General features: G+C 36.9%; 1 protein-coding gene across 3 annotated transcripts; it reads right to left on the minus strand.

Annotated features, from left to right (window-relative positions):
- LOC114314171 (DENN (AEX-3) domain-containing protein) lies at nt 1-26,071 on the minus strand. Of its 3 annotated transcripts, XR_014351136.1 has the most exons (20): nt 25,868-26,071; nt 25,022-25,686; nt 22,900-23,100; nt 17,028-17,111; nt 15,649-15,708; nt 14,697-14,741; nt 12,906-13,102; nt 12,183-12,764; nt 11,785-11,881; nt 11,500-11,694; nt 11,320-11,409; nt 10,581-10,643; nt 10,345-10,419; nt 9,226-9,276; nt 8,365-8,442; nt 7,833-7,967; nt 7,449-7,529; nt 863-970; nt 689-754; nt 1-559 (listed from the first exon to the last, which is right to left on the minus strand). XR_014351136.1 is itself a non-coding variant. In XM_082906584.1 (19 exons), the coding sequence occupies exons 2-19, from the start codon at nt 25,379-25,381 to the stop codon at nt 488-490; spliced, it is 2,559 nt and encodes an 852-aa protein (XP_082762710.1). In that variant the 5' UTR covers nt 25,382-25,686; nt 25,868-26,071; the 3' UTR covers nt 1-487. The 3 variants fall into 3 exon arrangements, 2 of the variants coding, with proteins under 2 accessions (XP_082762710.1, XP_082762711.1); XM_082906584.1 differs by lacking the exon at nt 7,449-7,529; XM_082906585.1 differs by lacking the exons at nt 7,449-7,529; nt 10,581-10,643.

A 26,071-nucleotide genomic window follows, 5' to 3' on the forward strand; every position in this document is an offset into this window, starting at 1 on the left:
TATTTGTAATTGTGTCATGAAACTATATATTTCAAATAAACATCAAAGGTTATACACTATACATTACATTAATCAACAATAATTTCAACCCTTAAAATACATCTACCAATAAAATAATGCTTGCTAAAACTGGTTCATTTTTTAACTGATGTGGATCTTTGACTGGCGACATCAATCCCACTAAAAATTTGGGATGATGATCAATCACGCAGGGCAACACAACAGACATCAGAGCTGTGTTGAGTTTGCAACTATTATTATGATGTCACTACACTACAAAATTTCATCTTAGCAACATCTTTGAGCTGCATAGTCCAATATCAATGGCACCAAAAGCATTAGGATCTACAAAATTCTGTCATAGGGCTATTTTACGAAGAGGAACAGTGACGACCATTTCTTCCATCTCTTTTATTGTTGTCCAATGAATTCCTTTCTTTGTGTCCCAGAGTTTGAACTCGTGCATTGAACTTGCAACATGCTTGAGTTAGTACTCATTCTCATAGTTTGATAAACGTGAGTCAGACAGAACGGTGAACAGTTGTGTGTCTACAAACAACTGTAAGAGCCAAAAAATGCAGGTTGTGCATCATGAAAACTTCATAACAGATAACTTCAACAATTACAAAGTAATTAAATTTGAGCTCACCAAAACATCCATGTTTCAGAAAGAGAGCACATAGATTACCTTAATAAATGGCTGGTCCTTACTAGGAAAGGAATCAATAAAACTATCCTTAAGGAGTAAAGAGACCTGTAAAGACAAAAAAAGCGTTGAAGTATTTCTTTAAGGCAATCACTGACATCTGCAGTCTTTAATAATGGAGGATTTTCAAGTAAATAGTGATTTAGTTTGTCCAACCCTGTCATTGTTTGATTGTACACTAGTGATTGTATGAGACCTCAAATTTGAACAAAGCGACTCCAAGTAGCGCCTCATGACTGTTAAGAATTGTGCAGCAGCTTCAGCCTGCAATTCGATATTGACATATGTTATTCCTGAATGAATGAATGATAAGGTGATATCAAACTCATAGTAACGGTCAAGATTTAGAACAGTAAAAGCCAAAACAGAGAAAATCATGTAGAAGCAAACGAATCTGGAAAATTTTGGTAGCTTATGATGAGAAGCCTGCGGGGATTGAGAAAATTGCACTTCAATGCCTAAACACTTGCAATCCTATTACTTACAGGCCATGAAGCACAAACACTTCTAAAAGGCAGTCGTAAGCATACGTATCAGATACTTTCTAAACAGATTACATACTTGATATTAATTTTGAGAAGTATTGATACTTTCAGATACTCTAGGTCTTGTATCCAAACTATTATGAAATGTAATAATTTTTGCATACTAAACCAAACCAAACTAAACCTTAAGTCCTATAAAATGGGGTCGGCTACATGAATCCTTCTTCTCCACTCGACTCTATCCAAGGCCATTTCGTTAATCAAATTAAGAAGATTCATATCTCTATTTACTACACTAGTTCACATCAATCTAGATCTACCCCTTCCCCTAACACTACCATCTACCATCACTGTATCACATCTCTTCACTATTGCCTCTGTTGGTCTCCGTTATATATGACCAAACCATCTAAATCTATTCTCTCTCAACTTTATCTCCTATCGGTACTACTCCTACCCATTTTTGAATATACTCATTTCTAACTGTCTTTTCTAATCTTGCCACACATTCACCTTAACATTTTCATCTCAGCAATACTCATCTTATCTACATGTTTCTTAGTTGCCCAGCATTCCGTCCCATACAACATCGCTAGTCTAATAGCTGTTCTATAGAACTTCCCTTTTAGTCTAATGGGTACTCGTTTATCGTACAGTACTCCAGACATACTCATCCACTTAAGCCACCCCGCCTTAATTCTGTGAACCGCATCCGCTCCAATCTCCACAGTTGTCATGATAATCGATCATAAATAACGAAAATGTTCACTCCACGGTAGTTCTTGGTTCTCAATCTTAAATTCTCCTCTATTTTTATTGTGACTGTTACTAAAATTATATTCCATATACTATATCTTAGTTTTGCTAATCCTAAATCTTTTAGATTCAAGTATTTTTCTCCAAATCTCCAACTTAGTGTTAACTCCTCTAGTCTCATCCATTAACACGATATCATCTGCAAAAAGCATATACCATGACATATCATTCTAAATATTGTGCGTTAACTCATCCATAACTAAAGCAAAAAGATAAGGACTTAAAGTTAATCATTAGTGCAACCTTATAGTAATTGAAAATTCATTAGTCTCTCCAACAGGAGATGTAATAGTAGTCACCGCACCTTCATATATATCCCTAATCACATCAATGTAAACCTTTTGTCACTACTTTCTTCTCTAACATCCACCAGATGATATCCCGAGGCACTCTATTATATACTTTCTCAAGATCGATAAAAAACATATGAATGTCTCTTTTCTTTTCTCTATACTTTTTTATTATTCTCCTCAAAAGATAGATCGCTTCCATTGTTGACCTACCAATCATAAACCCAAATGGATTCTCTGACACCTCTGTTATATCTCGCAATTGACGTTCTATTACTCTCTTCTACACTTTCATTGCGTGACACATTAACTTGATTCCTCTATAGTTATTACAATTCTAGACATTTTCTTTATTCTTATATATTGGCACTAAAATACTCTTCCTCCACTCCTCTGACATTTTTCTAGTCAACAAAATCTTGCTAAATAACCTAGTCAACCAAATAACCCCCTTTTTAGCCAAACATTTTCACGCTTCAATAGGCATATCATCGGATCCTAAAGCCTTATTCAATTTCATCTTCTCAAGTGCAAACTCTACTTCAAAGTCCCTAATCCTATGATAGAACCTATAATCCTAATTTTCCTTATTACTGCCCACTTCCTCCCCTTTTGACCTACCTCCATGTTCTTCATTTAACAACTTCTCAAAATAGTTCTTCTACCTCTCCTTAATCTCTTCATCCTTCACCAACACCTTAGAGTCCTCACCCTTGATGCACTTAACCTGATTAAAATCTTTTATTTTTCTCTCTCTTATCTTAGTAAGTTTGTATATCCTCTTCTCTCCCTCCTTGCTATCTAATCTAATATATAGGTCATCATAGGCTTTCAACTTAGTCTCTCTCACTACTTTTTTGGCCTCCTTATTGGCCAATTTGTAACGCTTAAGGTTTTCCTCAATTTTATAATTCTACCACTTTTTAAAGCTCTCTTTTTTCTTCTTTATTACTGCTTGGACCTCCTCCTTCCACCACCAAGTTTTCCTAAAGTTGGGTCCCCTTCCTTTTGACTCTCCAAGAACTTCCCTTGAAATTTTCCTCATATAATTAGCCACCGAGTTCCACATAGTATTAGCATCATCTTCCAAGTCTCAAGTACCTTCTTTATCTATTCTATTCTTAAATGTGTCTAGTTTATCTCCTTTTAGATCCCACCATTCAGTCCTGCGACGCCCACTATCTTTCCGAACTTGGCATTGCCCTTTAAAGTATAAATCTAGTATCAAAATCCAACGTTGAGACGTCAAATTTTCTCCAAGAATCACCTTACAGTCACTGCAATTTGGACGGTCCCCTTTTCTTACTAGAAAGTAATCTATTTGGCTCATAATTGATCCACTCTTGAAGGTTATCAAACGCTCCTCTCTCTCTTATACATAAAATCTAAAATACTCTCTCCAGCCTCATTTCTATCATCAAAACTATACCCATCATGCACCTTCTCATAACCTAGTTTATCCACTCTTACATGACCATTGAAATCGCCACCTATAACTAGGTTCTCTCTTACAGGTATCTCCTGTAATACCTCATCCATCTGGTCCCAAAAAACTCTTTTAGTCTAATCATCTAATCTTACTTAGGAGCCGTATGCACTAATAACGTTCACTATATTCTCTCCAATAACTAATTTAACTAACATAATCCGATCACCTTTCCTAATGACCGCAACTACATTTTCTACAAGACCCTTGGCAACTATTATTCCCACCCCATACCTATGTCTATCCTTGTCACTATAATATAACTTAAAACTGATATCCTCTATTTCCCGAGTTTTCTCACCCATCCACTTAGTTTCTCGTACGCAAACTATATTAACTCTCCTCCTAATCATAACATCTACCAATTTCATATTCTTACCAGTTAAAGTTCCTATATTCCATGTGGCTACTCTAAACCTATAATCTTGAACTAGCTTCTTTATCCGCACTTGTCCAAAAAAACACAAAAACATTTGCCCATTTTCACCACACCCAAGCATCGATACGGCAGCCCTTGCTCACTTTTTGAAACATCCGGAGACGGGCGCAACGCATCACTTAAGGGGAATGACCTAGCATTTAATCGATTCAAAGCATTAGTTGTAGTACCTTACTTTTTCAGATTTTATCATATTAACATATCCACTGAAAAGAAAGTAAACTATTGACTCTTAAACTAATACATAATTCCTAAAGAAAGTAATCAATGTATCCTATTTGTTTAGATTTTGTTGTATTGTGTATCCGTATCACATCGTATCTGAACCTGTATCCCGTATTTGTATCCATGGTTCATAGCTTATAGGCAACTTAACACGCTTTCTTTCTAACAAGCTGTTAGAATTTACCATAATTCACATCCACCTACCACCTCCACTACACTTCACCTACCACCTCCACTACCACCTTAACCTAGTCCGCTAAGATTTTTTTTTTTTTTGATTTACAAATGTTGAGATGCTGTTTATATAGGATATGATTTGGGAGCATGGGTTTGGCTACGGCGCTGCTGGTGCTTCCGTCGGCGGTGCCGGAGGACTCACTGCCAACGGCGACGGCGACGGAGATTTTGGCTTCTTGATTCACAGCTCTCCTCAATGCATACAGAGTAGACTTCTCTCTCTCTCTGTTCTAGTATCTGGACAAACCTTAACTCTTGAGTGGCTAAACTCTTTCAAGTTTTTCAACTGCAACTTTTCAAAGGTTTTTCGAAATGGAGATCTGGACTTTGTTACATCTTTTTGTTCTTCTTCTACTAGTATCATCATCACCATCTACTTCAAATCAAGAGGGTGATGCTCTGTATGCATTGAGGAGAGCTGTGAATCAAGAAGCCAAAATCTCCGTCGCCGTCGCCGTTGGCAGTGAGTCCTCCGGCACCGCCGACGGAAGCACCAGCAGCGCCGTAGCCAAACCCATGCTCCCAATCTCCTACTCTCTCTCCTCACTTTGCATCTATACAGCTTATTGGTGCACCCTTTATTCTCCACTTTCATTATTTTATATATATATATATATATTTTTATTATATTATATTAAAAAAAAAAAAAAAAAAACCAACACGGCACATGCATACACATGCACACACGGCAGCCCACTCAAACACACATGCACTGGCTCTCTCTCTCTCTCTCTACTCAAGGACAAAACCCATTCTTCTTTTCTTTATTTCATCAAACCCACTAAGATTGTCTTCACCTTTCTTTTATTTATACATATTATCATCTTTTCTTTATTTAATCAAACCCACTCAGATTGTCTTCACCTTTCTTTTCTTTATACATAATTATCATGTTTTTTTCTATTCCACCCCTGTGGGCTTGTCTCCCATTCTTATTATTATTATTATTATTATTATTACAAAAAAAAAAAAAAAAAAAAAAAAAAAGGCAGACGACGAACTTGCACAATACACTCATTTTATTCATCTCGGGATCAACCCCGATCACCATTTTCCAACATAAAAAAAAAAAAAAAAAAAAACAAAAAAACAAAAAACAAAAAAAAAACAAAAACAACCACATCCACAGTGGGATTTTTTCCTTCTCTACTCTGCAGCCGGTCTTTTCTTCTTGCCCCCGTCCTGGGCAGCCCTTGCCGGTGTTGCCTCCGTGTTTCCCACTCCACTGGGCACGATCACTCCCCCATACTCCTCCACTGCAGCATATGGCGGACCTCCAAATCGGAACATCACGGTGGCCTTCCGCTTCAGCTCCTTGTTTTCTGCCCTTAGCACGCTTATCTCTGCTCGCGCATCCTTATACATGCGTTGGAGCAGAGACAGCTGGGAGTTTAAATGCTGCACTTCATTTGTCCTACTCTGCAGCCGGTTCGACAAATTTGTGACCGCCGTCATGCTTTCCACACATGCCTTCAAAGTATACTGATTAGCCTCAATATCAGTTTGCATCGCCATTTTTTGCTCCACCGACCGCATCGGAAAGTTCAATGGAGCAAAACCAGAGGTGTTTGGTTGCGGTTCACTGGCCACCGCACCAGTTATTTCTCTTGTGGGCTCGTTCAGTTCTGGAAAGAGCGTGAGCAGGTTCTGGGTAACTGGACGGGAAGAAGAGGCCATGTTTTTGAGTTGCTAAGTGTTTCAGAGAAGGGTTGGTTTCCGGGTGTTTCAAGATTTGCAGAGACAAGCTCTCCGAGCGTTCAGAGGTTTCAGACTCGTATGCACAGCCTTCGCCTCAACCTTGTTTTAAATAGCCAGGGCCAGTCACGCGCATCGCGCGCCTCTTGCCGACCGACAAACTGGCACGCCTTTTCATGGCACATCTTTTGATGAATTGGGCACGCCTTTTTATGGCACGCCTTTTGACAAATTGGGCACACCTTTTGAGGGTGCAACTTTTATGGGTCCGACAAGACTCTGTAAACTGTCCCGACATTGATTCCGGTTAGCTCCTTTATGGATCCGACAAGACTCTGTAAACTGTCCCGACATAGATTCCGGTTAGTTTCTACAAGGGTCCGACAAGACTCTGTAAACTGTCCCGACATTGATTCCGGTTAGTTTCTACAAGGGTCCAGCAAGACTCCGTAAACTGTCACAACATTGTCTTCTACAACGGTCCGACATGACCCCATAAACTGTCTTCTACAACGGTCCGACATGACCCCATAAACTGTCTTCTACAAACGGTCCGACATGACCCCATAAACTGTCTTCTACAACGGTCCGACATGACCCCATAAACTGTCTTCTACAACGGTCCGACATGACCCCATAAACTGTCTTCTACATCGGTCTGACACCACCATACAGTGTCCTCTACAACGTTATGACACCCCATACAGTGTCTTCACCAACGGTCTGACACGACCATACAGTGTCTCCTATCCTTTTTTTATTTTATGTATTTTCTTGTTTTGTTACTCTCTCCAAACTCAAGTTGGTTAGTTTCTATCCTCCTTGAGTTTGCGGGGGGCTGTTAGAATTTACCATAATTCACATCCACCTACCACCTCCACTACACTTCACCTACCACCTCCACTACCACCTTAACCTAGTCCGCTAAGACAAGCATTTGCCACACACAGACTCCATGATGTTTTTGCACGGTAGTAAGGCTTAATATGTCATGAGGCTAAGAAATAGGAAGGATCTAATAACTAGCATTGAGATGTCACAAAAAAATTGAAATTAACAACAGCATCACCATATGCCATAAATTATGGGATGATGTCCAATATGTGTGTTACTGCCACAAGGTATCCTCGTCTCCGTGTTCTGTTATTTCCTGTATGCATATTCTTATTAGAATTCCTTCTCTGGATTCAAAGAAGCAAAATGTATATCCATGCAGACCCAAAAAGCCAAATATAGCAGGGATGGTATAATATTATACGCAATGAAAACATAGAACTCTTTCTGACCATAGAGCTATACACGAAAAAATTTTCCCCTGAAATCTCCAAAGAAGTTCGAAGCAATTAAATTCAAGATTTTTGAAATGTATACTTTCATGGAGATGGAACTTCAAGTATTGAACAAAGAGACATGCATGGAACTGTATTAGGTGTTGAAGTTGGCAGAGCATTACCTGCACTTCGTTGCATTTATATACAGGACGCCTTTTAGCAATTGACTTTTCACAGGACAATCTAGTATGGATTGGTTGTAATTCGGAGATAAGCTCTTTACGTCGAGGAAGTGCAGGTAAGTAACATGTTTTTACCTACCCAAACAGAAAGGAATACAATTAGTTTGAAAATTTCAGCCAGAAAGAAATATATTGACAATTGAACATCCTCATTCAATTTTCTGATCACCTTAAGTAAAGCAATTTTCTAAAACAATCCAAAAAAGAAAGGTCAAAATCCACTTCACATCCACTTAAGTTGAATTGAAAGTCCAGCTTTGAGATGATGGTCTACTCTAGGTACATTAATTTCACAGTACATAAAGTCCCTTCATGTTGTTTGGCATGAGGACTTTACTTTCAGCCAAATATTAAAAAATAAAAAATAAAAAATTGCTCTTTCACCATTCTGCAGCTAGAAGACAAGTACTTCTCCACAAAGGCCATAATAAAAAGATGAAATGATCCAAGATGGTGCAAAAACCTAACAAACCTGGTCTTTGACCACATTAACAAGAACAAGATTAGAAGTTTTCTTCTTCCAATCAGCTGGTTTTTGTTGTACACCAACCTGAAAAAGGGAAAAAAAAAAAAAAAGAATGACTGGTGATTATTTCTCAAAATACTAGAAAGTGAAGTCGTAAATCTTGCAAATCTAGGAAAATATCCATGGGTATGTCTACATAAATAGAAGACAACTAGGATTTAAGGTGAAGTCTTTAAATTGATTGACTAGTAACGACTATTGAGAATCGACCAATATAATGACATAAATAATATGTAATTACTTTCTAAGTAGTTACTGATCACTGTTAGTACTTATTCAGTATTTAATAACTATAGAAGTGATAACAGACAGTACTATATAGGATCCATGTATTTTGGTTAAAAACAAAAAAACATAAAGTTCAATGCCATTAGTAAATTTCTAGATATCATATAATTGCTTAAAAGCCAGTAAAAACATTTAAATGTGGCAAACTGGAGTTAAACATATCACTTAATGATCATTTAAAGCTTTGTATGCAGTAAAAAAGGCACTCATGACTTTAGCTGATTCCCATTATGCCTTGACCAATATTCATGGTACCGTTAAACCACAACTGATACATTAAGGTGCCTGATGTGGCAATTAAAACCATTCTTGATAGAAAAATTCATGCAAACCATGAGATTGTTATCTATCAATTTACAAACATCAGTAGGACAAGCTAGTCAAGTTTTGAGCTTGATCAATTCAAGAACGGCATAAAATTAAGAATTGAGGTCAAAAATCACAGTGAATAATGTCAGAAACCTACATTCAACTTGCAGAAGGAAAAAAAAAATAAAGGAAAAATGATCAGAATCTCACGATGAATGGAACAGGAGCATCAATAAAATCAAGCATCTTCCCTGGCAGAACCTGCAAAAAGATGCAGATTACTTTAGTATGAAGACAAAAGTGTGACTAAAAGGACTAACTAAAAATAAATTGACTATTAAACCAAGACCATCTTGGAACACACTAAACTTCAAACAATTCAGGAAGTCCAAAACCAAGGACCAATATTACCACACAAAAACAACACTGCAAATTTCTACTTAAAACAGGGCTACACAAATTTCTGTTCAAGTGCCAAAATTTCAAACATCAACAAAAGAACCTTGTTCAAAAAAAAAAAAACAAAAGAACCTTAAACTTCATTTGAAGGGTGTAGATAAATAAAAACAGAAAAGACAGGAATTTCAATATACTTTTCGCAATGAAGTATTCCCATAATTTAACGAAGGTTCACAACTATGTAGAAGCCAGGGACAGAAGTGAGTTCGATTCTGGCCTTATCAACATCCCATAGATTCTCGACAGACCTTAGTTACTCTTGATCATCAATGTCAATGCATACTTCGCTGGCTAGAGAGTCACAAGTCTGAAATCATAAAAAGTAGACATCCTACAATGCTAAACTCCTAATTGAAATGCCGAGCCCACACTTCTCCTTAAAACCTAGGTATTAAGGAGAGGAAAACTGGAGCCTTATAACCAGCACAGATAGGGGTGGAGCAACTCCAAATGATGTGAGACACATTCCAACACCCCCTCTTGGACCACAACATACAATACCCGGACAAATGGCATACCAGTCACAGGCCCAGCCAAGCTCTGATACTAAATTGAAAAGCCCAGCCTACGCTTCTCCTTAAAACCCAAGTATTAAGGAGAGAGAAACTAGAGCCTAATAACCAACACAAATGGGGCAACTCCAGGCGATGTGGGACACATTCCAACACTCCTTACCGTGTTTGACTGTTGATATTCTCAATTAGCGGTACAAAGAAACACAAACAAAATTTATTTCACTAATGCAAATCAATTAGGCTTTGCAATAACGTTTCAAGTAAGATGCCACAGAAAATCCCAAGGTTTAAGCAATATTTAAAAGCTCAAAATTTTCAAACGAAAAAGCAGTATGGCAGATGTTATGTAACTTACTGGAAGGAATAAACTCTGCCACTCAAATGGACGAATCATAGGAATAAAAGATAAGATTATAGCTGATAGAACACCCTGCAAAAGTGAAATTTTATGCTTCAAATGAAAGAACATCTCAACACAATTCTAAGTTGTTCATAATGTTCAAGAAACGATCAAATGAACAAGCACAATGAATACTTGCAAGAGATTAATAATCTCAAGATTGGCATAATTACTTCCAAAAATAAGATTACCAGGTTTGGACACACTACTACAACTTGTTTTTCCAGTAATACCCCAGTGATGAATGCCAGTACCTGAAAAAAGCATTAATCTTGACACTAGGAATCCTCGTAAAAATACATGAACCACGTTTGCAGCAAATATATATAAGCTTGAATGCTGGGATTTAAACATTCCTTCACATACATAAACTGAAAAGTTGGCCATAATGGGGAAAATAGAGAGAGTTATGCAGGAGTAACAAACACAGACACTGAAGCAATTTATTTTACAGTTGCCGTCATGCAATTTCACATTACTATAGTACACCCTGTTATCTCGGAAATAACATTATTTAGTTGATTTCCTCAACCATTCTATTTCTTTGTATGTCAGTTATAATGCATCACAATAATAGAGTACTGGAGGCCAAGAGTTTGGATAGCGTCTGTGATGTTATTTCTGTACAACGGTCTTGTTAACGAGTGCCCTAAGGGCATTGGTTAACAAAGCTTAAAATGATTGTACATTCTCAAGGCAGACACTCTCATGAAGAATGTACAACTATTTCAAACTCATTAACAAAATCCTTCTTGTAATAGAATACCAATCAATCATAAGAATATGTTGACAACAAATCAATCATAAGAAAACAGGCAAGACTGGAACAAAACTGTGTGTTACTAAAGAGAACACTTAAAATCAAGAGTTTAAATGACGTGGGAAATATGCAACACAATCTAGGACTACTTTTGTGGAAAAGAAATTTACGCTTTCAAGGGAAAGAACTCGACAAATTGTGGCAGTAGTCCATATTGATAGTGACAAAGCTTCCTCAGCCGCAGATAACTTCAGATTAACCTTAAGAAAGTCATCCATTTTCAGCAATCTTGAGTGAAAATATTATAAAGAAACAAAGTCTAACAACTAATCAGAAACCAAATATTATACCTCAGCAGTTTCCAATGACTGCTGCAATTTCTGATCCAGGTATCTTTCACTTAGGTCAAGAGCAGAAACTGGAGGCCTCCTATACGCAATAGCCTGTAAATGCTCAAGTGGATGAAAAACTATTTCACTTCCTCGGGTGGGAATAGACATAGCATGATAACCACAAACTATCTGTAGTAGATCATTTTTATTCTCCTGTCAAAGAGACCACAAAAATAAAATGATAATGGCAATCAAAATATCACCAACATTACATAAACTTGTAAGCACAGGAAGCAAACCAACCCTAGCCCATTCCATTATTATATCATCCCCAGCCACTTTTTCATGGTAGAAAAAGATTTCATCGTCTTCATCCTCTGATCCAATGCTTCTTGCTGGACTGCCAAAAGTCAAACAATATATTTACTGAAATCATACTATGGATATAAAACATACAGTGGAAAATAACACACTTGCCAAGCTACTCAGTGTATAACTAAATAGATAGAAAACAACAGAACAAAAAGCAAAAAGAAACTCCAAACCAAAATCAGAATTGTGAACATAATTCTTGAGAACTAGTTGACTTTACAAAGGAAAGACACCCCATACAAGTAGTAAATAAAACATATCAACTCAAGTTGGCCTTACCCAGCAACACAACACAGTATATTGTAAAAAATACTTGGAAACTACACTACCTGAATAAGGACTCGGAACTTTCCAGACAATCCAACCTTGGGCTCCGACGGTAGATACCCGTCCCAACCTCTGGAGTAGTTTGGCCATTATACCGGAATAAGGACTCAGAACTTCCCAGACGCTCCAATGTTGGGCTCCGACGATAGACACACGTCCCAACCTCTGGAGGAGTTTGGCCATTATCACAACTTCCACTCATTCTTTCTAAACCATCAAACCGATTTTCTGAGGTCTCAGAGGCATTGTCATCGAAATAATGCAGATTCTTTTTTCCATCCTTCTCTGTTTCCTTTGTTTGGCTATAATCTGAAGCCCCGCTGATGCTACCACTTTCAGGAGACACAGATTCCCATCTACATGAAGTAGATGGAATGTCATCTAATACAATGCCTGCTGCAGCTGCAGTAAGGGCTATCGCACTGTCAACTGGTATTGCAGAAGCCATCCAATCGGTACAACAGTCCCTGTATGGGGAGTCATTCATCGGATCATGTAATTTGGTTCCTGAGGGGATATAATCAGTGAGAGCGATTTCAGTGACAAACTGTGTTATCCGATTCAGACGATCCTGTGCAATGATACTGCATCCAAGTAAATAAAAACATTTGGAACTGTATAAGCACACATTAGAGTTTACTATGTCTCTTTGTCTCAGTGACAAACAACGCGTACGTAGCATGTAGTTATCAATTAATCAATAATATTCACAAAATTATGCTAACCTGTTCAACATCTCATAATGTAATTCAAAGAACGGAACTCTTGTTAAAACACAGTAACAGCGAGGAGCAGAAGCCAATAAGCGACTGATTCCAGATGATTGGGAAATGGGTGATGCAGCTCCTAACATAGCAGGTGGTCTCTGAACCATTTCTTGTACATGTAAGCAAACACCATATAGTGTTGCATTGTCTGCCACCTGAACATAGGCATATAGAATCTATTTAGCAGCTACCTCATATTGTCTCTCAGGCAAACCAGTATGCTACAAACCACAGCCAAAACACAACAGGAATAAAAACTCACAAATGGAAAATACAATTTTATATATGCCAAAAGATTAAGCATGTGTTCTAAGCATGACATGTGCAAGTAAAACTAAAAATGGCTCAAGCAGTCATGCATAAAAAAAGTGTGTTTCCACAATTCTGCAAGTTTATTTATTTATTACAGCTAAAATAAAAATAGAAATGTGAATATGTTATTTAAAAAACTGTTTTCAAACAAGCACTCAGCTGTTTATAATGTTTCATTGATAGGTAAAGTAACTTGATTAATGAAATGTACGAACAAGACAAGGTGCCAAAATAAAATCACTCTAGGGCAAAATAAGAGGAAAACAAAAGAGACTAAATAATTGAGGTCCAACCGCTGAAAATCTAGGAGGATAGAAGACTCCAAAATATTCTACCCACACATGTTAGAATTGTGAGGGTATTAGGTTAGACAGTATTTCCTTTTCTAATGATCACGAACTAGAGAAATCCAAAGGAGGGTCACGTCGAACTCAACCTAGAGAGACAAGGCCAACGTAACACTCCTTCAACCAGTGAAGATGGAGCACAAAGTCGTCTTCCCGGAGCAGATGAGGAACCAGTTGAGTCACGCAAGACACTCGTGACCTTCGATCGAACCAAACGAAGACAGAGGGAGTCACAACTTGCGACTCATAGAGAGATGAAACCAGAGGGGCTGTTTTCCGAGAGATAATCGCGACGAAGGAGATGACCTATGATCACGGATGAGAAAAACGATTCAGAGACGGCATCTAGGGTTTGGGCTCAGAGGCAGCTCTAATACCATGTAAATTTTTTTGAATAAACCCATATATTCAATTGTGTAATAATACAAAGAATACATTTGATTATATAGTAAACCTAACCCCAAGACTAAAGGAAACACTGCCATATATATACACCTAAAACATTACCATATATACACACCTATGCAATCTCTCAGAAAAGGAAACACTGCCAAACCTAATATTCTCACAAGAACGACATCATATTAACAACGGATACCTTGAGTATCCCCATCAAAGCTCCCCCACATAGACAGGCAGAAACAATTTCTTTTCTTCTCTTTGCTAGGTCTCTCATAGAAATGCAATTGATTTTGAAATAACATTTCAGAAAGATTATATTAGACAACACACATTAAAGTAAAAGGTTTTCAATACCAAACAAAACCAAGCTAAGCTAAGCTAAGCCTAGCCTTGTGTCCAATCAGTTGGGGTCAGCAATTTCAACGCATGAAGAGGGGGAAAAATCACCGTAGAATATGGATTAATCAAACAACAGTACCACGATCTAGATGAGGGGCATTAAATGAGGATTAAAACCAAAAAAATAAAAAGAAGTGTGTATCAAAAGATAAATAAGCATTGGCCTCTTGATATAGAATAAAGCCCAAAAGTGATAAAGACCGTATTACTTAAACCTACCAATCCAGCATGTTGAAGAAGCAGGCACTAAACTCAAAGATAGGAAATAACAATAGCAAACCAGACTTACCTTGAGTGAAAATATGAATGACATATTATCATTGCACAAGTGTTCCTGTTAACAGAAATACAAAAGCAAAAAGTTATGGCTTTGGATGGAAAACAAAAAACATTTTAAAGTATCAAAAGAAAACTCTAATTAGCATGTCATTCTAATCTATGCATAAGCAGCACATCAACCTATGAAAATCACATAGGGATGATTAGAGCTGCAAAAGTTATCTGAAACGCCAAACATTTGACATAATGTTCAGGAGTCATTTCCAAGCAGAAATCAAGTTTCAATCGGCACATCCCCAGCATCCGATAAAATTGATTTCATATAGAATATCTGCTTCCAGTGTTTATTAATGTGGACAAATGGAATGAGGAAAGAGAAGAAGAATATTAACTTCATCAATATCCCTACTTGTTATGGTTTCTAAAGAATTTAATATTCCATGCCATAAAAGAGCTGAATGAGTCACAACCTCAATATGGAAGGCCCTGTAAAGTAGGAGGTTTCGATAAAGACAAGAAAAAGAGATTATAAATGCGTTTTCTCCATCAGAAGCTCATAAATTCATAGACAGAGAAAGATAAAACTGTACATACTCACCACCATAATATCAACAGTATGATGGGATATTAACAAGTACTATTTTCATTTTCAAATTTTTGAACCTACTTTAATACCATTTGGCAAAACAAGCTATATATTATGTATCTATGATTTATTGTCTCTCCTCCTGACAATTTTAATGTTCTTTGTCGTATGATCCATGCAACACCACATAGTTATATGCATCCTGACATGAACAGTATGCTCATATTTGTGCCCATTTGTATGAACCATGGGTATGTAATATTCCATCATCGAAATAATTTTCATCCAGTTATGTAAACTTAAATTGACAACAAAATTTGCTAGTTATACATAGAGACAAAAGAAATCAGGACCATATTACAGTTAGATTGCATACTTGTCCATAAACAAGTTCATTTAGATCACTTAACGATGGTGTCCTCTCCAATACTCTTGCCTGCATCAAATAAACACAATTTAGGGGAAACATTATCTTAATAATAAATGCATGCCTTGTCTACGGTAGAAGTGTATTAGCATCAAAGAAAAAGTTACATTTTTTTATTGGAAATAGGAATTACTAATGAAAAGTTAAAAGCAATACAAGAAGACAAGAAAAAAATCCAGTACATATCATGGAAAACAATAGGCAAAATAAATATTATGATACAATTTGATGAATTAGTATTCATTATATTACAACAAAATAAGTTGGGAATTGGGATACCTATCCCCACAAGCACGCAAACATACAACCCAGGTAATTTTGGATGATGATGATTATCACTCATCTGTCCTGCATACCCTTTAGAAATTCACTCTCCAGCATGGAAGATCAATTGGAATATAACCAAAATTAACAAATTATTGATCAATACTTGAGGTAGAATGTGGTTACTTAAAAATAACAACCTTTTCCTTTCATTCAGCCATTCTACACCCCTTTTTTACTTTTCTTTTATGCGATAAGTGTCATCCTACGCCCTTATTTATCAACCAATAAAACTATACTCAACTCAACTCAACAAGCTTTATCCCAATTACTTGGAGTTGGCTGCCAACAAATAAAACTATGAATTCAAATTACAATCAACTATTGGAATCCAGTCAACAATATTGATTTGACAGTACGTCCATGACCAAACACTGTAGTAACTAAAAGAAATTACTTGAGTGGCACCCCCTTGTGTCATTTGATAAAATTTAATTTACTTACAAAAATTAAGGTCACAACCTAAAGAATGTAGACAAATAAAAATATTAATCTTAGACTAAGCTAAAAATAAGTAAAATAGAATTGAGATCGATTGCTAAACATAATTAATACCACATATGAATATGTCTTTTTTATTATAACTGGATGTTCGGCTAACTTGCACGCACCTCAACTAATCCCGAGGTCACTGGAGGTACCAGGCAAACCTCCCGTGGCCCTTTGGGGTAATTTGAGCACGAGACCTTGGATTTTATTTTCAAGTCTTTATCACTTGGCCCAGCCCTTGGGGTTACCATATATGAACATATCTTATAAAAAATATGTGCGGTAATCCCAAAAAATACAAAAAAGATGGCTAGCTATGAGAAACAAGAAACAAGAAGCAAAAAGTTGAAAACAAACTGACAATAATTACAAACAACCAGGCATAGTTAGAATATTCACAAATTGCTTTTATTTTGTCTTGTAGAAATGCATCCATTCAACGTAAGTGATAAATCAAAGATAATCTTTAGTTAGAGAAGTAACAACAACAGCACAAGAAATCAGCAATATTGCACCTTCACACCCCCAGGAAAGCAGAATGCTGTTAAATCCTTTGGACGGACAGATAACCTCTTCCCAGGAGGATACTTAAAAAGTATCTGCAGAATATAAGAAAATAATTTAAATAATGTCAGCACCACATCGAAAGAAGTGCACAGAATATTTATTCATCAAAATACAGAGTGTAGCTATTAGTCATAACCAAGAAAACCAGCCAACAGTTTGAGAATCTATACACACAGTCCGAAACATGGTACATTTTCATTCCAAAAAAAAGTGAACGTAGCAATCCAAAACAATCCCAAAAAAAAATTAAAAAATTACAATATATTTCTTTAAAGATTTCCTTAGGAGGAAAGAAAATCAAATATAATGAACTAAAATCAACAGAGAGTGGAGCTTTGGCGCAACAAAACGTAAAAAAGGGTCATAATGCTCATAGAAATATGTTACATGATTAATTTGAAGGAAAATATTAACTAATTTATTGGATAGCTAATTGTTAAAAGAAGCTCCAGGAGTACTTTATCTATAAAAATTTACCCATATTGTACCACATTTTAAAGCATGTGACATACAACGTTCCTGTTCCACGAACCAGAACAATCCACATTTCAGATAGTGGGTAAGCGTTTTCCTACTATAATATGCTGGAAATTTGTGTTAATGCATATAATAAGATAGTGGCATATGATAGTGGTGTTGGTGGTAGATAGTGGCATGTATAGAATATGATAGTGGTGTTGGTGGTAGATAGTGGCATGTATATAATATGATAGTGGTAGATAGTGGTAATATATAATATGTAAGTGGCATATAATGGGTTATAATGATGTTTGTAATATCTCCTATATAAGGAGTGTCATTTGGTCTTGTAAAATAAGAAGTTTTGAATATAACAGAAATATATTTCTTCTTCCTCATATTTTCTAAGTTGGTATCAGAGCTACAAAAAACACAGCAGCCCTAAAACCGTCATAGCCATGTCGGAAGTCACGTCCGAAACCACTTCAACCCCTGCCGCTGCCATTCCGTTGAAAACATCAAACTCTCACTCTGTCCAAATCACCACCATCCGCCTAAATGGTGATAATTTTCTCCGCTGGTCACAATCTGTCCGGATGTATATCCGTGGGCAAGGAAAGATCGGTTACATCACTGGTGACAAGAAGGCTCCTGCTGTTAATGATCCGCTGTTCGACAGTTGGGACGCTGAAAACTCCATGGTTATGACATGGTTGGTCAATTCCATGGAGGAGGATATAAGCTCTAATTACATGTGCTATCCTACTGCACAAGAATTGTGGGATAATGTTAGTCAGATGTATTCTGACCTAGGAAATCAATCTCAAGTTTTCGAATTAACTTTGAAGTTGGGAGAGATTCGTCAAGGAGATGATTCCGTCACCAAATATTTCAATTCGTTGAAAAGGTTGTGGCAGGATCTTGACATCTTCAACACATACGAATGGAAATCGGTTGACGACTGCAACCACCACAAGAAAACTGTGGAAGACAGCCGTATTTACAAGTTTCTTGCCGGCCTCAACATTGAGTTCGATGAAGTGCGAGGAAGAATTATTGGCAGACCTCCTCTCCCATCCATTGGCGAAGTATTTGCCGAAGTCAGAAGGGAAGAGAGCCGAAGGAGCGTCATGCTTAAGAAAAAAGGTACTGGTGAATCAATTGAAATTTCTGCTTTAATTAGCGATGCTGCGGCCAACAAGGCTGCAAATTACCAGCGCAGGTTTGATGATAAGCCACGGGTCTGGTGTGATTTTTGCAACAAGCCTCGCCATACACGTGAAACGTGTTGGAAGATCCATGGCAAACCTGTCAACTGGAAAAGCAGCAAACAAGGAGAGAAGAATCGTGGCTTTCCTACCACTAATGAAGCCGATTCAGGTCCCTTCAACAAAGAGCAGATTGATCAACTCTTAAAGCTGATAAAATCCAACTCCTCATCCGGTACTCCTAGTGTTTTGTTGGCACAAACAGGTAGAAATCCTAAAGCCTTCTCTTGCCTAAACTTCTCTCCGTGGATCATAGATTCCGGTGCTTCCGATCACATGACTAGTTTTTCCCATTTATTTAGTACCTATTTCCCTTGTTCCGGTCATGACAAAATCAGAATAGCCGATGGTAGTTTTTCACCTATTGCAGGAAAAGGATTTATTAAACTAACTGAGAAAATTAATCTCAATGCTGTTCTTCACGTCCCCAACTTAGCCTGTAACCTTTTGTCTGTCAGTAAACTATCTAAGGATTCTAATTGTCGTGTTACATTTTTTGAATCCCATTGTGAATTTCAGGACCAGAACTCGAGGATGATGATTGGGCGTGCTAGGATGCTTGAAGGTCTTTACTACTTTGATGAAGTACCTGTTAGTAATAAAAAAGCTCAGAGCTTTAATAGTACTAGTTCAATCTCTGTTCGAGAAAAAATAATGCTATGGCACTATAGGCTAGGACATCCTAGTTTTCTTTATCTGAAACATTTATTTCCAGAATTATTTAAAGGGATTGATTGTTCTTCTTTTCATTGTGAAAGTTGCATTTTTGCAAAATTTCATCGCTCTACTTATTTGCCAAAACCTTACCAGGCTTCCAAACCTTTTTATTTGATTCATAGTGATGTTTGGGGCCCTTCTAAAATCACTACTCTTTCTGGTAAAAGATGGTTTGTTACATTTATTGATGACCATACCCGCTTATGTTGGATTTATTTGATGAATAAAAAATCTGACGTGAAAAATTTATTCACAAATTTTTACAATATGATTGAAAACCAATTTCAAACCAAAATTGGTATTTTACATTCTGATAATGGAACAGAATATTTCAATGAGCAGTTGGGTGAGTTTTTGGAAAAAAAGGGAATTTTTCATCAATCTACATGTCGGGATACCCCTCAACAAAATGGCATTGCAGAACGAAAAAATAAACATCTACTTGAAGTAGCACGTGCTATAATGTTTTACATGCATGTTCCTAAATATTTATGGGGTGAAGCAATTTTAACAGCCTCTTATTTGATAAACAGGATGCCTACAAAGGTGTTAACATACAAAACGCTTTTCGATTGTCTCAAAACTTTTTTTCCTGACACGAGGTTGTTTTCTGATTTACCCGCCAAAGTTTTTGGATGTACTGCCTATGTTCATGTTCCTAGTCAATTTCGTTCAAAACTTGACCCCCGTGCTATACAATGTGTTTTTTTGGGTTATTCCTCAAACAAAAAGGGGTATAAGTGTTTCGACCCTCAAACCAAGAAATTTCATGTGAGTATGGATGTGTCATTTGTGGAAACAAAATCCTATTTCCCCAACACTTCTCTTCAGGGGGAGACAAGTGGAGTAGAAGACCGTTTTTGGGATATTTCTATCCCGCTCCCCAATGTCATTTATCCTACACAAAAACCACATCTGTCTGATAATGATCACTTAGGAGAACCAAGTTCTATAGTGCCTAGTCAAGAAGATTCTTGTTTAGGGGGAGAAGTACTACAAAATGATCTAAATCCTGAGCTTCAGGTTTATACTAGGAAGCGATTTCATCTGAGGAATAATGACCCGAATGTCCATCCTAATGACCCGAATGTCCACCCGAGTTCTGGCATCGAAATTTTAGGTAATCCTATTCCTTCTATTTCCGACCTTAATGTTCCTATAGCAATTAGGAAAGGTGTCCGAAATTGCATTAAACATCCTATTGCAAATTACCTCTCCTATCAAAGACTGTCTAAAAACCATAGAGCTTTCACATCTAGGATTTCACACTTGTTTGTTCCAAGGAATATACAGGAAGCATTGGATGATCCGAATTGGAAATTAGCAGTCATGGAGGAGATGAATGCTTTAAGGAGAAGTGGTACTTGGGAGATAGTTGATCTACCCAAAGACAAGAAAACAGTTGGGTGTAAATGGGTGTTTACGATAAAATGTAACGCAGATGGAAGCGTTGAGAGATACAAGGCGAGACTGGTGGCTAAAGGCTTCACTCAAACTTATGGGATCGACTATCAGGAGACGTTTGCTCCTGTTGCTAAAATAAATTCCATCAGAGTACTGTTATCTCTTGCAGTAAATTCAGATTGGCCTCTACATCAACTTGACATTAAAAATGCATTTCTCAATGGTGATCTTGAAGAGGAGGTGTTCATGAGCCTACCGCCGGGATTTGAGCAGAGACTTGGAAGCGACAGAGTATGCAGATTGAACAAGTCATTATACGGACTCAAACAATCACCAAGAGCATGGTTTGAACGCTTTGGGAAGGCAGTTATCAGTTGTGGCTTCTCGCAGAGTCAAGCAGATCACACAATATTTTATAAACATTCAAAAAACAGTAAAATTGCAATTTTGATTGTTTATGTTGATGACATCATTTTAACTGGTAATGATGGAGCAGAGTTAGCAGCCCTCACAGAGAAACTCGCAAAAGAATTTCACATTAAGGATCTGGGAGCCCTCAAGTATTTCCTCGGAATGGAATTTGCAAGATCCAAGGAAGGTATATTCGTTAATCAGAGAAAATATGTTCTTGATCTCCTTGGAGAAACAGGTATGCTTGGTTGTAAGATGGTGGAGACTCCGATCGAGCCTAACTTGAAGTTACAAGCTGCTAAGGCTGAAGAAGTCAAAGAGAGGGAACAATATCAGCGACTTGTCGAGAAATTGATTTACTTGTCTCATACGCGGCCTGATATTGCCTTTGCAGTCAGCATGGTAAGTCAGTTCATGCACTCACCAGGGGCAGAGCACTTTGAGGCCGTTTATAAGATCTTAAGATATTTGAAAGGAACTCCAGGGAGAGGCTTACTGTTCAAGAAACATGGACATCTTCAAGTTGAAGTATACACAGATGCAGACTGGGCAGGAAGTGTTACAGACAGGAGATCAACATCCGGATACTGCTCCTTTGTAGGTGGGAACCTAGTTACATGGCGGAGTAAAAAACAGAATGTGGTAGCTAGAAGTAGTGCAGAAGCAGAGTTCAGAGCTGTTGCCCATGGAATCTGTGAAGTAATGTGGATTAAAAGAATTCTTGAAGAATTAAAGCTTTCTCACCCGACACCTATGAAGGTCTATTGTGACAACAAAGCAGCTATATCTATAGCTCATAATCCAGTTCTACATGATCGCACAAAACATATAGAAGTGGATAAACATTTCATCAAGGAGAAAATCAATGCTGGCATAATCTGTATGACCTACCTTCCAACAGGTGAACAATTAGCTGATGTGCTAACGAAGGGACTACACAAGAAGCAATTTGATAAGCTGACTAGCAAGCTGGCTATGGAAGATATCTTCAAACCAGCTTGAGGGGGAGTGCTGGAAATTTGTGTTAATGCATATAATAAGATAGTGGCATATGATAGTGGTGTTGGTGGTAGATAGTGGCATGTATAGAATATGATAGTGGTGTTGGTGGTAGATAGTGGCATGTATATAATATGATAGTGGTAGATAGTGGTAATATATAATATGTAAGTGGCATATAATGGGTTATAATGATGTTTGTAATATCTCCTATATAAGGAGTGTCATTTGGTCTTGTAAAATAAGAAGTTTTGAATATAACAGAAATATATTTCTTCTTCCTCATATTTTCTAAGTTAATACATAGTCTCTCTCTCTCAAATAAAAGAACTCCCACTAATGTAGTTAAATAGACATATCTGAATTCAAACTAAAATTCCAAATATTACACCAAAAAATGGATATTGCATAATCTTGAGGCATAAGTACCAATTGCTCAAGATGAAACATCACCATACCTTGCTAACTACAGAAAAATATAAAGGGCAAACATAATACATCAGAAATATGCAAAAACTTCCGATCTATACAACAAGAGTATTTATTTAGTTAAGCAGTCAACCTGAGGTTCCAATGTTGGAAATGAAGGTCCCCGATACTGCCGCAGTTTGATATCCATCATTTCATATTTTTGCATTTCTGACTCCCATTTTTTCCTTTTGGCAAATGCATCCTCCACTACATCTAGATTTGCATCTGGGTGAAGACCCACAATGATTAAGTGTTCAAAAAGCGAGATGGGCTCCTCATATTTTTTCTGGTCCTGCATAGCATCAGCATTTGAGTTACTTGGGATGAAATTCTGACAAATTTCCCAATCAGTAGATAATCATCCACTGAGAAGATGGATAAGACTATTGTATAGCAATGGAGAATATAATTATACAATAACTAAGAATGAAAAAATCAGTGTAGGAAACTCCAAATTTGAGTGTATAACTTTAGTTGATGTATAATTAACTTGTGCATCATTGGTTCATCCTTTTTCCCATGAAGCAGTATATTCTTCAATGTGTATATTGTAGTTATTGTGAGAGCATTCTTTAAAATAAGTTCTCATACATAGAGATAACAAAAGTACTCACTCAAACTACAAGGAATGGGAGAGGCACGTCTAAATCAACACAAATATAAAAAATAAAATTCATGGAATTCATCGTCCTTCAAATATGACAAATAATGATGTTTCTTCTTTCTTTTATCCTAACAAGTTTATATATATCTTCTCCCCGTCCTTTCTATTTTCATTATGCCTACATGCATGTAAAGTCTTGTAAGAGTCTTTTTGTTTTGATTGTTTGTTGAACCTCTTCATTCCACCACAAGTTTCTTCAGATGAAAGCCTCTTACACACTGTTTATAATACAACCAGTCATCTCACAGTACATGATAGTAGTTTTATCATTTAAAGTTCATTTTCCTTTTCTTAAAAAGAACTAAATTTTCACCTTTTAAGTTCCATCATATGGTTCTTGAGAGGGCCTACTTCGTTTACTCTCTATTTCCCATCTCCTAATGCATACATCTAATACCACTAATATTTATTGTGAGTCAGCTCTTTGCCACTAATTGCTTTACAATCCTTCCATGTTCATTGTTCTCAACCTTCCTAGTAAGAAACATATAATTAGCAAAATTTGTTCAACTTTTGTACATTATATTAAGGCCTCGTTTGGCAAGAGGCTATTTTAGCCAATTAGCCAAAAAGTTACTAAATTAGCCAAAAAGCCAATAACCCATACCAAAAGTCAAAGATTCTCTTTTCTCTCTACTTTTTGCACATCTTTTCGTAATTAGCCAAAAAGTCATCCCAAACATACAAGTTTTTTTTACCTACCTTTTTAGCCAAAAAGCCAAAAAGCCAAAAAGTTACTAAATTAGCCTGTTCCCAAACGAGGCCTAAGTATTCATCATTCTTTTTAAAGCACGTGTCCAAGAGAGCACCAGTGCAAACCCTCTCTCCATTTGGGACCCTTGTACTAATCCACAACTATATTAAAGTGTTCGTCTCTTCTCCTAGCACTAATGTTATTTTATCTCCTCTTTTAACCTCCACAATAATGAAATGCATAGGAACATCTCTTGTAGGAAAAACAAGCATAATGTATCTACTTTGATTCTTCTCACCCCCAAAGGAAAAGTACTGAACTTCTACATCATGTTCTATACGTGGTTTCTAGTCTCCCATTGGATCAACAATTCAACATGGATTTTCAACTTCCTCCTCAATGTATATGAAGACATTTTAGACTGGAGGAAAAATAATATTGTGCAATAAGTTGTGCTTAAAGTGGACAAGGGTTTATCAACAAGTCTCAGTGTCATTGCATACACATGTTTCTGCAAAGAACAACAATCTGTAAAAGATTTTGAAAACGATATACTGAAAAATTTAAGTTTACGTTGGCAACAGTACCCAGTATCACTTACCCCAAAAAGTACCCAGTATCCCACTTATTTATCTAGTGCATTCAACAAGAGTATAAAAAATCAATAAGAACAGAGGAGGATAGTCTAAAAAGGAGTTGCATGAAACCAACATCGGAGAACCATATGCATACATTATTTCTTCTACAGAGCAACATGGTAATTGAAATTTTAAACTGAAAACAAATATAATTAACATCCCATCATGACTTTTTTTTTTTTTTTTTTTTTTGTGGGTGGATCAAGAGGCAGCTTACCAACGATTTTGAGTGAAGCTGATACCACTGACGTTTTTGGTTAGCCAAGATCTCAGGATTGAAAGAGGAAAACAAAGTTTGTTCCCGTGAATTGCTACCCCATCGCAATGCCTTTTGCATATGAGTCTTCAATCTCTGAAAACTATTGTTACGCTTGTGTACCTTTGTCAAAACTTCACTTTGACTACGTCTGTGCCCCGGTGGCTCTGATGGCTGAATATTATTAGGACTACAACCCACATAAACACTCTGTATTGCTTCGCCCGCCACTCTAACTGCCTCCTCGGAAATATGCTGTAACACTTGATATGGTGATGTTGGCCATTCCTCTTGTGCATCACCGTCTTCTTTTGTTTCCATTTCACTAAACTACCCTCCTTTCGATACCCATTTCTCCAATTAATCAAAACTCCCAAAAACCAAATTAATTACATAAATGAAGACCACAACAACAACCAATATCAATTGATTCTGTTTCTTCGCATATCAATAAAATTAAAAGGAACCCAATACAAGGAAACACCAGACACCCTTAAATCCTTAATTTTGCAAATACCCAATCAAAGAATAAATTATTCTTGATCCCCAATGTGCTTAACTCTGCATAGCCATTCCTTCGTCAATGGAACATAATTATCGAGTTTCTAATTAATAAATTACATACCCTGCTCGAAGAAAATATATATGTACAAGAATTCAGAGATAACACGCATTTTGAAGACAGACAATTTAATGATCTCCAAAGATGTAAGAAACACCATTTGAAAACAAGGTGAACAGATTAGTCAATAAAAATAAGAAAAAAAATGATTAATTTGAAACAAATTAATGTTTCTTTGGTCGTACCTGCTAGGGTTTGAGTTGTCGAAGAAAGATTGTTGAGAGAGAGAGAGGGGGGGGTCGTTGCCAAGAATAGCAGAGGCATACACAAGAGAAATAAACTACACACGAGTCTCGATATGAAACAAGCGAACGATGATTCGGAGCCAAAATGGGAAAAAGGCACTTTTCAGGCAAAAAAGCATAACCAAATGGTAAATGTCAGGAACC

Source organism: Camellia sinensis, chromosome 14, assembly GCF_055761805.1.
Source record: "Camellia sinensis isolate YWXY chromosome 14, ASM5576180v1, whole genome shotgun sequence".
NCBI classification, from domain to species: Eukaryota; Viridiplantae; Streptophyta; class Magnoliopsida; order Ericales; family Theaceae; genus Camellia; species Camellia sinensis.

What these genes read in the sequence shown, in the direction of transcription:
- LOC114314171 (XM_082906584.1), bottom strand. Translation starts at nt 25,381, where the DNA reads ATGGAAACAAAAGAAGACGGTGATGCACAAGAGGAATGGCCAACATCA. An exon ending in TTAATGTGGTCAAAGACCAG is followed by an intron (nt 7,968 to 8,364) that starts GTTTGTTAGGTT and finishes CTGTTTGGGTAG; the next exon opens with GTAAAAACATGTTACTTACC. An exon ending in ATAAATGCAACGAAGTGCAG is followed by an intron (nt 971 to 7,832) that starts GTAATGCTCTGC and finishes ATCGAATTGCAG; the next exon opens with GCTGAAGCTGCTGCACAATT.